The sequence below is a fragment of the Uloborus diversus genome, chromosome 6 (assembly GCF_026930045.1).
Source record: "Uloborus diversus isolate 005 chromosome 6, Udiv.v.3.1, whole genome shotgun sequence".
NCBI classification, from domain to species: Eukaryota; Metazoa; Arthropoda; class Arachnida; order Araneae; family Uloboridae; genus Uloborus; species Uloborus diversus.
Genome location: NC_072736.1, coordinates 131731234 through 131744509, shown reverse-complemented (window position 1 = coordinate 131744509; position 13276 = coordinate 131731234). Strand labels below are relative to the sequence as shown.

Sequence of the window (13276 nt, the reverse complement as noted above, 5' to 3'; positions counted from 1 at the left end):
ATCCTATCAATAAGTGAAAATGTTTCAGTTAATATGTGTGTTTTTTATATATATACACATAACACACATACATAAACGAATGAAACAAACTTGAGAAATAAAAAACTAACAAAAACAACTTTCTATTAAAAAAATGTCAGTTTGTTTTTAAAATAAAATGAAAATTACAATCCAAGAACTGATTTAACAAGTTGTAAAAATCACATCCCATCCAAAATCAATACTTGGGTGATTAGTTAATTATGTTGTGGATAATTTTTGGTGTTTTGAACATTAAAAGCTACTAGCAGTTATGAAAAAGAGTAGCGAATTTTTCAAAAAGATGTTTTTTTGTGCATCTCAATTAAGGAGAAAAAAATATGAATCACATACATTTAAAAATATTTAACACTTTTTGTTTTCCATGAAAGTATAACTATTAAAAAGCTACATTTTTCATTGTAAAAAACGAATTTTCCATTTTTTACAGAAAAAAACTTTCTTTCTACACTACAAAACTTCCAGTAATGTTAAATCTCTATATAGAATAGACTCAATCAGGAGACTAAAAATCAACAGTCAGTGTGGCTATGGTTGGGGCAAACCTAACCAGGCAGACTTGTGAATGCTACACTGATCCTAATCACAGCATTATGAAGCTGCCAGGTTAGGTTTGCCCCAACTACAAGTAGTTAGTTGTTCATGCTAAGTGTTATTTCACTGAGGCACTGGAATGGTGAATAAAATGGGGGGGGGGGGGGGGGGGGGCGTAAACAGTATAAGTTTAAATATGATGCTTGACCCACTTTTTCTGAAGAAGATTTCCACAAAAGCTGTTTCTATCCCGATGCCCCAAAAGCAAAAATGAAAAAAACTTTAAAATTTAACACAATCTGCGAATTTAGCAAGATTGAAAAGGCATAACAAATTCACCTCAATCACTAAGTAAAAAATAACATTTATGTTAAACATGTTTGCACAAAGGTCAAACAGTGAAAATGAAGGAAAAAAAGAACAATGAAACTGAACTAACTTCAGGTCAATAATGTTTGGCACTATGCAGCTATGAGGTACTTGAACAACTTTGGGATTTCCAGTCGAACCAGACGTCTGTATCACATATGCTAACTCAGACCCATGACAAAAGTTTTTAGAAAGGGATGGAGAATGCATACAGTTAAATGATTGTAAAACAACAATGGATGAATTAAAAAGATCACTTTTGGATTTCTCTTGCCAACAAGTACACAAACTTGGTGCCAATTTCTAAAAAAAAGCAAACGTTATTAATAATAAAACAAATTATATGCAAAGGTGATCAAAATATTATATTTTCAGGCTTTACGCAAATGTAATATACAGCACAACCTAGATATCTCAAATTGTTCGGGAAATGAAAATTATTCGAGTCATTCAAGTTTTGAAAAATTACACTAGAAAGTCTCACAAACACACACACTTACGACATTTATATTCACATACATACAGGGGCGCCGACTTGCAAAAATTATTGAGGGGGCTAGACGTCACCGGTGATCCAGGGGTTATGTAATCCTAAGGCGTCCACACCCTCACTTTTCAAAAAAAAAAAAAAAAGAAAAAAAGTTCAGATTTTTTGAACCTTGAAAATGCCAATTTACATATTTTCTGGTGTATATGATTTATACAAACAAACAACATGTGGCATGGCGTTTTCAAAGTTAATCTAAGTATTTGTATACAAATATTTTGGTTCAATTAAATCATGTCACTTGTCTTCAGTGTGGGACATTTTTACAGTTATATTTTGGGGGAAGTCGTGCAGTTCCGTGGCTAGGCATTGATATAATGTAGGGCACTTGACTTGCATGGAAGGGCACTCCCAGTGCGCCTAAATACAAAAAATATTGGGAGGGGGGAGGCATACCGCTGGTTTAACCCCGGGAAATTTTCTAAATTGGAGATGGAAAAAGTAAGTTTTACAGTTTTTTAAGCATTTTAGAGTAATATATTATCAACATTAGAGCCCGAAAACTCTACTCTCGTTAACCCGACACATGTTTTGGCTTTAAAAAAAAAAAAAAAACACATGTACGGTATTTCCGTAAAAAGTTAATTTAATTTATAGTATAATAATTTTGTTTTTAGACTATTACAGAATAGTGAATATATATATATATATATATATATATATATATATATAAATTTAAACTTGCTTTGAATAAGGCTCAGAGTTCATTAAATAAAAATTATATCCAACAGTTGATTAGTTTAATAAAGTTAATATAGTAAGTAAATAGCGGGTTTTTATAGGTTCTTATACCCCAAAAATATTTAAGTATTTGAAAATAACTAATTCAGTACTATAGTAATACGGTAATAAAATAGTACTAATATTTTGAAATTTTAAATCTAACATTTTGTATGCAGTTAATTCTCAGCTTTAATGCTCTTTAAATACCAATATTTGGGCTGTCTTTAGAAAGGTGCAAATGTCGACCGCCTGATTGGATTACTGAATTTTAAGTCATTGACGACTAGTCGAATATCCAATTCATCCAAAATATCTCGGTGCTTATCTGCCCCATTGCTGATCGGACAGACTATCCGCACGTTCGCACACTGGGACAAATTCTAAGCGCTTGCAGCACCGTAATAATGTCATTATTCACACCACTCGTTTTCAGTTAACCTGCTTTTTACTGTAAAAATTATTTGTTGTAACTCATTACTGAATGTATTTTACAAGGTAACTATCTTCAAACAAGGAAAATAAAAAAATACCGAGACAAATTTGTGAGTTTAGAAAGCATTAAATAACAAATAATTTTCTTAAATTATTGAGGGGGCTCTGCCCCCTCAAATTTTTTTTGAGGGGGCTCGGGCCCCCTCAGGTCCCATGGAGTCGGCGCCACTGCATACATATACTACTAGCACTATCTGCACGGCGATGCTCATGCAGAGAATTTATCGGAAATCTGTTTAATAAACAAAAATCCATGTCCCTCCCTCTGATGTAAAATGATTATTTAGCTTTAACTAAAATGCATACACACCCTTCAAAAAAACCTGTAAAAGCTTCTTTGGAATTTAAAATAATTTGCCAAAACATTAAATTATATTTACAGTTGAGTTACAGCCCTTTTGCGAGTGAAGCGGATGTTTTTTTTTTGCAATTAAAATTACTTTGCCAAATAAACAAAAAAGGCATTAAAGTACAATAACAGTAGCTTTCAAATGTAAATAAGCCCAAAATCTATTGTTTATCATGAAACTCGTCAAGCAACTACACTACCGTAACCCAGCCAATTAGCCAGCAAAGCGAACTCTGATCGATAAGCAATAAGATCATTTTAATGAAAACGTTTAAACAGAAAATAAAAGTCCTTTTATAAAAAGGAATCCTTTCTCCTCCTCTGAAGTAAAATAATATTTTTTTTTAACTAAAATGCGTAAACACCTTTAGAAAAATAAAACATTCTTTGAAATTTAAAAAAGTTGGCCAAATAAACAAAAAAGACATTAAATAACATTAACAGTAGCTTTCAAATTGTAAAATAATCCCGCAACTCTATTGTTTATCGCCAAAGTCACCAAGTGACGAAGCTACAGTAAGCCACCCAATTAGCGAACGAACGAACGAACTCCAACCGATTAGCGATCCAATCTTTCTAACGAAAATTCTGCTCTCCTCCCTCTCCCAGCAGAAAAACACACAATGTAATTAAAAAATACAGTACATCTAGGGAAAAAAAGAAATTCCGTACCCCATATGAAAACGAATTTAACTATAAAAAAGCTATTGCTTGAGAAAAGGAAAAGAAACCTCTAGAATGAAAAAAAAATCCCCCCCCCCTCCTGATGCAAAATAATCAATAATCATATTCTCTCACTAAAATCCATTTGCGTTATAAGGCCCTTTAAAAACCTAAATACAATTCTTTGCAATTTAAAATATTTTGCCAAATAAACAAAAAATGCATTAAATTACATAACCAGTAGCTTTCAGATGTAAAATAATTCCGCAATTACATTGTTTATCACCAAATTTGCCAAGAAGCTTTCAAATTAATATCCAAATTGCAAATACAGCAAAATGAAAAAGAAAATCATTTAACATAAGCACAATAAATTTAACCTAAAGAACAGTAAAACATCCATAAACAATAATGACAACTTTCTCCAAAATGTTAAAAAAAAGTTATGAAAATATGCAAAAAGCCATCCTTTGAGAAAAAGAAAAAAATATTCCTGTGAGACTTTTGAAAATTTTTGTCTGAAAAATGAAAAAGTCGCATATTTTATTCTGTTAAAATGCACAATAAACAAATCAAGAATCCCCAGTTTACTTACATGAACATCTGTCTGCTGAAGATGAGGTCACTACAGAAAAGTCAGTGTGGAACTAATCAAAATTCAACCTTGAAAATTGGCTAAATTAGAATCACTTATATTTTCCGTTCTAATTAATTGAGAGAAATGGAACAAACATCTTCTTGTTCAGAAAAAAAAAATCTTTCCAACAACGTATAATGATAGGGGACGGGCGGATTTTTTACCCCCTAATTATGCAAAATATGTGAAAAATTAAATTAATTTAAAAAAAACTAATTCAAAATTTTCAATTTGGACTTCGAGATGCAGACCCCTGGGGTACGGTAACCTGGTAGTGGTATAATGTTGTGATTAGGATCTGCATAACCTTCACATTGCTGCCAGGTTAGGTTTGCTTCCAATTTAATTTTTCCCAACGTTCTCAATTTAAACTTTAGAATTATATGTATGTATGAGAGTGTGAAAAAAAAAAAAAAGAACATTAAAAATCATTTCTAAGACCTCTAATTCATACAATAGCTTTAGTGATGTAACTATAATTGTTCAATGTAATTAAATAATGAATTAAAAACTGTAATTCACAAAAGAAGTCTGAAAAATTTCTTTTGTAGACCTTTGCTTGCAGACTTTGCCTGAATCTTGAAAATATATTTTCTTCAAACAATTTTCAAAAGAGTAATAAATAAAAAACTAAAGCATGAATCACTGAATGAAATCAACATAATTTTTGAAATATTTAGATAACAAACATGAAAAATATTACCTGATGTAAAGCACCTTCAATCAGTAATGTATGGATAGGAACATTTTTCTGAAAATTCAATAAAGTGGTGAAGGGTTGTCTTACATCCAGAAATGCAAATGCACAGGAAGACTTTAAGATACTAAAGTATAAGTTGGAAGGAAAAAAGATGAAATTATGTATCTAAATTGGTAGTTATACATTGAAGACTAATTATTGAAACATTCAGTTTTAAAATAGGTGACAATTCTTTGCCAAGGGATTAATGAGAAAATTAAAGGACAATTTTTTTTTTTTTCTGAATAGCACAAATCTTGAAAGGTCTTGATTTTTTTATTTTATAATATTGCACAATAGTTGTTAATAGGTTAAACACTTTTTTTAAATGATTTTTCAGAATTACCTTGTTTTAGGTTAGGGCATACAGGTTAGGTTAGGGCATGACATTTACCATGCAAAAAAAATTATTAAAATAAAAAATAATGGTAGAGAGTTTGATTTAGCCTATTTTACAACTATAAAACATTTTACTAAAGCATTCTAGGATTAGTTTCATTTTTACACAATTTAATGTCATTTTTGGAGCAAAGACAAGAATGTCGCGGTTATGAGAAAATAAGTAAAGAGGCACTTTGTTATGATTTTAGATTCAGTAGAAAAGACTGACTTGAACTTCTTTCAAAATACCATGGGTGGTTTGAAATTCATATAGGACAATTAACTATCATCCATATTTGGTACAATTCACCCTTGATTTCAGATTTACAACATAATAAATGATAACGATTACCTCAGAACCAGACAAGTTATAAGTCCAAAAATTGCGATTTTCAGTTTATTAGTGCATTGCATGTAGAATTCTCTTTTGAATTGAACCATGTGAACGTAATTCTAAAAATAAAAATTCTTTGGTTATTTATCAGTGTTAAAAGAGCGCACGCCCCATCTTTTGCATGCAACAGGCGAACGCGTTTCCTCTCTTCTGAAAAGTAGCGATTATGTGACTTACGTTAGTCTGGTTCTGAGGTACAGAAAAAGCATAATCTTAGTTTTTTTCCTTAGTATGCTCTGGAATTCAGAATTATGTTCAGTCAAAATATATAATAACAAACTAATCTGTTAAAAAAGGGGAAAAAATCATTAACACTATTAACATTTAATTTTCAGTTTCTGGTTAGAAATACATAATCATTAGATAGGGTCACAAGGGGCAATCATGGGTCACTCTCTTTCTGGGGTAAATAATGGTCACCAACTTTTTACTGTTAAAAAATGTTTTTTTAAAAAAACTAAAGTATGCTAAATCATCCTTATAGATTCAATTTTCCTATTACTAAGATCAAAAACAATGCCACTGTGAAGTAAATAAGAGAGAAAAAATACTTTTCACACTTCTATAAAAACATCTTCAAAAAAGATTGCCTTGGAAAATCATGACTTTTTTCAAGATTCGTGTTGGTGAAACACTGTTGAAGGAATAATTTTGTTGGTGCTGTTTTTTAATAGCAAATGCTCCAAGCTTTTCATACCTACAAACATTTTTTCTTCTTTTTAAAAAAAAAGTTAGCATAAGAGTATGCGGATTTATACCCTATTTTAGCAGGGTAATTCTGGGTCACCGGGAAAATTCTGGGTCAGTATATTTTCTGATATTTTAGATATTTTTCTTATTTATTTCTAAGTGAATAATATAAGTATTAACTTCAACTTATCCTTTTCTATGCCAAACTATCTCTTAAAAAAATTTTTAATGCTCCAAGTGCAACATTAGATTTTTTATCATCTTTAATTGCTGCTTAAGTATCATGCCCTTCAAATCAATTTCAGCTTTGAAGATACTTTTGGCACACATTAAGAAGCAAAATAAGCAACAAATTAATGCATATCACATTAGTACCAAATAAGGAGACAAATTGTTATAGCAAATCAAACTCGCTTGTCTATCTTGTAACTGCAAGAGAAATCTAATTCACAAATGTAGTCAATGAAAAAAACCCTTCTTGCAAAAAAAAAGTACCTCAACAAGATGATATAGACAGCGTTTAAATGCAAAATGACCTTATTTTGTAATTGTTTATGACAACAAAAAAAAAAAAAAAAAAGGAAGAATTTGCAATAACACGATTGCAAAAACAATCCTATTTTTAAAATGTTAAAAGATGGTGCTATAACCGAATTCATTCTGTACTTGAAAATCAGATATGCTTTGTTGTGTATGATGATAAGCAACATATTCTACAATGGGAAAGTAACTTAAATTTTGGACAAAGAAAAAGCAGAAATGAATTTTCTGGAACAAGGTGTTGGAAACTTTAGTTTGTTCAAGCGAGACATTTCTAGAAGTAATTTGAAATAAGTGCATTTTATTTTAGTTAATTGAATTTGAAAAAAAAAAAATCCTTGCAGTTGATAGAAACATGATTGATGAAGGTAGCATACAACTATTAAAGAAATTTCTTCATCGAATTGTGGGCTTAGAGCAAAGAGCAATAGCCAATTGTAGTCGGCTAGTAAGAGTAACATCAAATTATTTCAATTATAATGTGTTATTTCTTAAACGTAAAACTTTTTGTCACATATTTCTGCCTTAGCCCTGGCAATAGGGCGGTAACTTAGGGTCAGGTGGGGTGAAATGGGGCGGATTTTGTCTATTTTTTTAAATGATGCCATTTGCAAACCCATAAACTTTTTTCAAAATTTCTTCTTTACATCTGATTCTTTCCCTTTAATTTAAGCTGCTTCTCATTGAAATTTGTTGTCATTGACAATCTGAAAATTGCAATTAAAGTATCTGACCCATTCCACCCCACGGTGGGGTGAAATGGGGTTTAATGGGGTGAAATGGGTCATTGCAATAGAAACATACAATAACTAAGAAATTATTACCAAAACACGTACAATAGCTGAGAGAAATTGTTTCCAAAGAACCATTTATTTATTTTAACATATTCAACACCAAAATATTTTGAACTAAAACTCAAAAACATAATGTCCGCAACAATTGAATTCTGCTCATTCAATGTCTTCAGAATTTGACATCTAGAAACAATGTCTGTATCTTCCTACTCAGGAAAGATGTAGTATTTGCCTGAGTTGGCTTTTTGTAGAAAATTTACACTGTTGTAATCTTGGTCATTAACTTTATGTCAAGTGATCAACAAATTCTTTTGATGATTTCTTGCCCGTGTATTAGACAAGAACTCACATCCCAGGTGTTGGTTCTTGCATAAGTAACTCAGACATTTCTTCATCGATTTCATTCGGTTGCTGCTTTTTAGAAGATGTCCAGGCCCTTGCTTTCGTGAGCAATTCTTGCTTTCTCTTACTTAAGTGGCATGCTGATGTTTTTTAAAATTTACTGGCTCACTCTATGCCAAGAGTGCCACAATTGCATTTTTCAGAATTAGTCTTTATAAATACCTTAGCAACCATAATTGTATCTTTCTATCAAATGGGGAATCGCACTTTGTAGAGCTGAAGCAATACATTTTTCTTCTTCACTTAGCGTTGTACGTCTAACCAACCTTTTCGACTTTGTGCGCCGGAGACCCATCTCCTCGATGTTTTTCTTGGCATATATTTCCTTGCAGCTGCAGAAATTGCTAAATCACCTTCAACTTAAAATTAGTGCAGTCTCTAAACCATAGTCTGAATTTTTCTTTTCCCTTTTTCTTACATACACCCCAGGCATTTTCATTGAATAAATAAAAAATTTGAATTAGGAAAGAGTAGGTAGGTAATAGGTTGTAAATATGGATGGCAAGTTTAGCTTTTGAATTCTACACATTAATAATACATACTTTATTTTTGTTACATGTAAAAATCTTCTAAATTTCCGTTTAAGACCTATTTATGGATTTTGAAAGTCAATTTACTCTCATTATGAATTAAAATTCGCTAAGTCTAACTATGCCCCATTTCATCCCACCACATGAAAATAGCAACAAAAAAAGTAAGAGTTGATACTTTTTCTACCTGTTTTTTGCAAATTGTAGATGAAAGTCTGTTCTAACTGATAATGCTTGAGAATTTCAAGAGAAAAAGAATGTATAGAAAGATTTTAAGAAGTTTGTCAGGCTTCCTAAAAATTCACATGTGACTTGAGAAACAAAATGTCAGTGTAGTGCTCCCAGCAATTTACACAGAAACTTTTAAAAAATCAGAATTGTAGCCAAAAAGCCCCTCATAACTAGTGTAAAGTTTGAGAAAAATTCAGCCAGACCAAAAATTTTTATTAATAAAAATACACAGCATGACCCATTTCACCCCACCTGACCCTACTGAATATTAAAAGGTCTCTTAGCGGGCTAAGAAGTGATAATTTAGAATAGTTAGTTATTTTTGACATGGATTACTTTAAAAAAAGGGGGTGATCCATATTTGCCCCGATCCGGGGTAATTCCTGGTCACTCATTTAATTTAAATAAAATAAATAATAACGTAATTTTAGGTAAAAGGATTATTTGAATAATTTCTAAATTGTGTAAGCTAACTCCATGCCAAATTAAATCATTTTATTTTTTCATACCTAAGAAAATATTAAGATGCTATGGTATTTTGACCCACAATTGCCCCGTCTAACCCTAAATAATTTAAATTTTTGATTCTAATCAAAGCATCTTTTTTTTTTACCCAATAATACAAGTTGGAAGAAGAAGGCCAGGTTTCAGTAAGCAGCCAACTACTTCACTTGAGGTTGTTATGTTTTTCAAGAATGAAGAAATCGTTTCAGCAATCGATTCGAATTCTTCATAGCCTATAGAATGCGTCTTCAAGCCATCTGCATATATTATATTTGAAGTTGAGCATTTATTGCTTTCATATATTGTTTTTAAGGTATGGATGCCCTGCATAGTTTCCAAATATCTGTGTTAATTACAACTCGAGTGCTTTCATGCTAAAGAAGTGTAACATCATTTGTCACACTGCTTTAAAAGAAAAATATATGTTTCATATTATTTCTTAATAAACATATAAATGATCCACATTATTGCGAAAATTTCACTTTGCTTCAGTTATAATTAGAAAAATATTTTCAAAATAATGGTATAATTTTTTAGCTTTTTGATTGGAACACTAGCTATGAAATGCATACTGAGTTCTGAAACATGGTTTGAAAAATTTTTTGTTTTGTTTACAATTTCAAATTGTAGTCAAAGTCACAGTTAAGTCGGTGCTATAGCAAATGGAGCTCTGATGGATATGTTCGAGCAAAATAGCCGGTTGACCGATGTGTAACCAGACGCCAAACCCTGTCTTCCCAACCCCCACATTAGAGTCTCTGAAAACTACGTTTTCATATAGGGACTCTAGTTTAGGTACGGGGACTTTAGTGTACTGGACGTTAAATCGCGGATATCACAAATTTATGCTTTCGTTCCCGGACTTTTAGCCTTTTGGGCTTTCTGCTTTAAGATTCCGTATTGCTTATTTATATTTAGGATGAGTTAGAGTCCACGCCTATTGGACCGGCACCAGTCCGCAAAAAAATTTGGCCAAGGTTTTTACTCGGCCACGTTAAAAAAAAAGTTTTCTTCCTCAAAAAAGAGAGGGGATAAAAGGAAACACTACTATAATAGAAAACAAATATCCCATCCTTCTTCATGTATTTATTAAAGTAAAGAGGTAAAGGTTTTCTTTGATTTTTCACCAATGTTTTTTATTTCTGCACAATTATTACAATAATTACTTTTCTTATTCTTAATATTTTTTGAAGCAGTTCTTCAACCCTAAATTGAGTTTTATTTATATATTTTTAATTATTATTGTTATATTTTGTAAAAAGGAAAAAACTCTTAGCCGTTCGTAAAATTTTTCACAAGAAAATTTCAGAAAGGAATCTCCTCCCTTTTCCTCTATCGTTATCAAATACAGCCTAAAATAGGAGAATTTTTTAGGAGGGGCCTGTAACTGCCTAAATTCACCTAAGAAAGCTTGAAACTGACACAAATTTTGGAAAACAACAATAAGAGAGAACACCATCCCCTTTTTTTTGCCCCACCTCGGAAAAATCGAATTTAACGGCACTCGTTGTCAGTGGCGGCTCGTGCCTTAATTTAGTGGGTGGGCCCGCAGTTATGTTTATGGGTCATTCTTCAAAAAGTGTAACTTTTCTGTCACACGGCTTTTACAGTAAAAACTTTAGGGAACAATTCATTTAACGATGATTTTTAATGTCATCAAAAATATATCTATTTAAACCTGACAACAATTTTTTAATTTTTTTTAAGAAAATTTTTGGTTCACAACATGTGAATTCTCACCTTCGTGGCGTGTCATACACCTTGTGTGACTGTTTTTGTTGCTTAATAACTTGTTTAATTAAAATCAGTGATGTTCCCATCAATTTTCCTGAGAGTATACTCCCAGTAATCTATTAAGCACAATTTGTGTAACGTGAACATATACATAGTATGTCATAATATGAAATTTATGATTTTTATTTCTTTTATTTATGAGTAAAATAATTGGAACTTAGCTGGGCCATTGTTTATGGTTATTTCTAGAAGGTAACACTTTCTTGTAAGAATAAAAAAAAAAGAAAACAAAAGGTTTCGAAATTGAAAAATATTTGCGTTCAAAAGTTACGTTTTCTGGAGAATGATCCTTGTATGTTTACACAGATAAAATGATGAAAACAATGGTTAATAAACTAATGCTGAGGAACATAAAATGATACTTAAATCAGTTAATACAAACTTCAAATAGCCCTACAAAATTATACCAATTGATTTAATACTCCCAAAGCTGTTTTTGTGCGGTGGATAAGAACCTCATAAAAACAAATTGTTCGTTTTAAAGATAACATCGTTCATTTTAAAAAACATTTTGTCTGTTTCATAAATAATTTCGTCAATTGAGTCCCAATCTGATTGAAATTTTCATATATCGCGGGGGAAAAAAAATCACAAAAAAATTGTACAAAAAGAAAGACCGCACAAAAACAGGTTTGTGTGTACATAGATTATACAGGGTGTTCCGTTTTAACCAACAAGACCTTCTTTTTGCAACCGTTTGTCCAAGATGCATACTTCTAATTGCAAAAGTGTTCAAGGTTAAGGAATTGAAAGTTTGAAGCAAAAATAAGAATGAGTCAAATGGTACAAAATTCAATTTTTTATACGGGCCCTAGGTTCTCCAACTTATATTCAGGGAAGTCATCACCATTAAAATGTAATTCCAACACAAAAAGTTTGACATTAGTACGACCAATGTTCACCCAGATATGAAACGCAGCGTTTCGTGACTTACACCACTTCACACTCACTGTCAATAACACCTTTTGAGAGAAAATATAGCAGTTTAAAAAGGCTTAAAATTTTTGTGTGCAAAACTGGTTTTTCAAATTGATTAATGTTTTGTAGTGTTTTCGCGTATCACAGCATAAAATTTGCATTTGTTTTTGAATAGCATTAAAAAACATAAATACTTTGTTTTTTGACTTTGACAACGTATCATTCTTCTGAAAGGACGATAAGTTCCTATCTCATTTCTATCTGGTCCCTTAAAACTTTAAACTTGAATATCTCCTTGAGTTTTGGTAGCATAAATGTCAAATTGTTTCTGTTAGTAATATATTTCAATTGAGAATATTTCCCTAAATATAAGTTAGGAGACCTAGGGTCAGTATAAAAAGTTATTTTTAGTTTTTGACTCTTTTTTTTTTTTTTTTTTTCGCTCTAAACTTTTAGTATCTTAACTCTGCATCTGATTTTGAACATTTCTGCAATTGGAAGTATGCACCTTGAACAAACAGTTGCGAAAATGAAGGTATTATTGGTTAAAACGGAACACCCTGCATATTTTAAATGAAACACTCGGCTTCCCTTAAGCGATCGAATTGATAATAATATTAACAGCAGTAATAATAATAATATGTTGTAATAAAAATATTAATCTCATCAGCTGTGCCATTCCCCTCCCTCCAAGAGGGGTGGCAAACCGTTAAACATTAAGCAACCAGACTCTCAAAAAGAGAAAGACCCCTTACCACTAAAAACACCCCGGTGAAAAATGGTTTTGCTTGGTGAATTAAATTATTTTCAGGACAGGCATAAAAAGGTATTCAACAATATTAAAAAAAAAAAAAAACTTTAATTACAGTATACGCATCTTGACATAACAATTCAAGCAACCTTAAAATTAAAACATGGATAACTGACAAATAGCGTCTAAAAGGTCCGTCTGAAAAACAACAAAAATAAGTAAATGAAATAAAAAGAAATAAACATAATATTTCTA

The 13276-nt window shown here is 31.4% G+C and overlaps 1 protein-coding gene across 1 annotated transcript in view; it reads right to left on the bottom strand.

Annotated features, from left to right (window-relative positions):
• LOC129224986 (beta-alanine-activating enzyme-like) overlaps positions 1-9888 on the bottom strand; it is a 38736-nt gene extending 28848 nt beyond the window's left edge. Inside the window, exons 1-3 of the mRNA XM_054859534.1 lie at positions 9668-9888; positions 8556-8625; positions 1013-1245 (exon numbers count right to left, since the gene is read on the bottom strand). Coding sequence (XP_054715509.1) covers positions 1013-1245; positions 8556-8625; positions 9668-9888 — 524 coding nt within the window. The remainder of the gene's footprint in view (positions 1-1012; positions 1246-8555; positions 8626-9667) is intronic.
• Positions 9889-13276: the final 3388 nt, after the last annotated feature.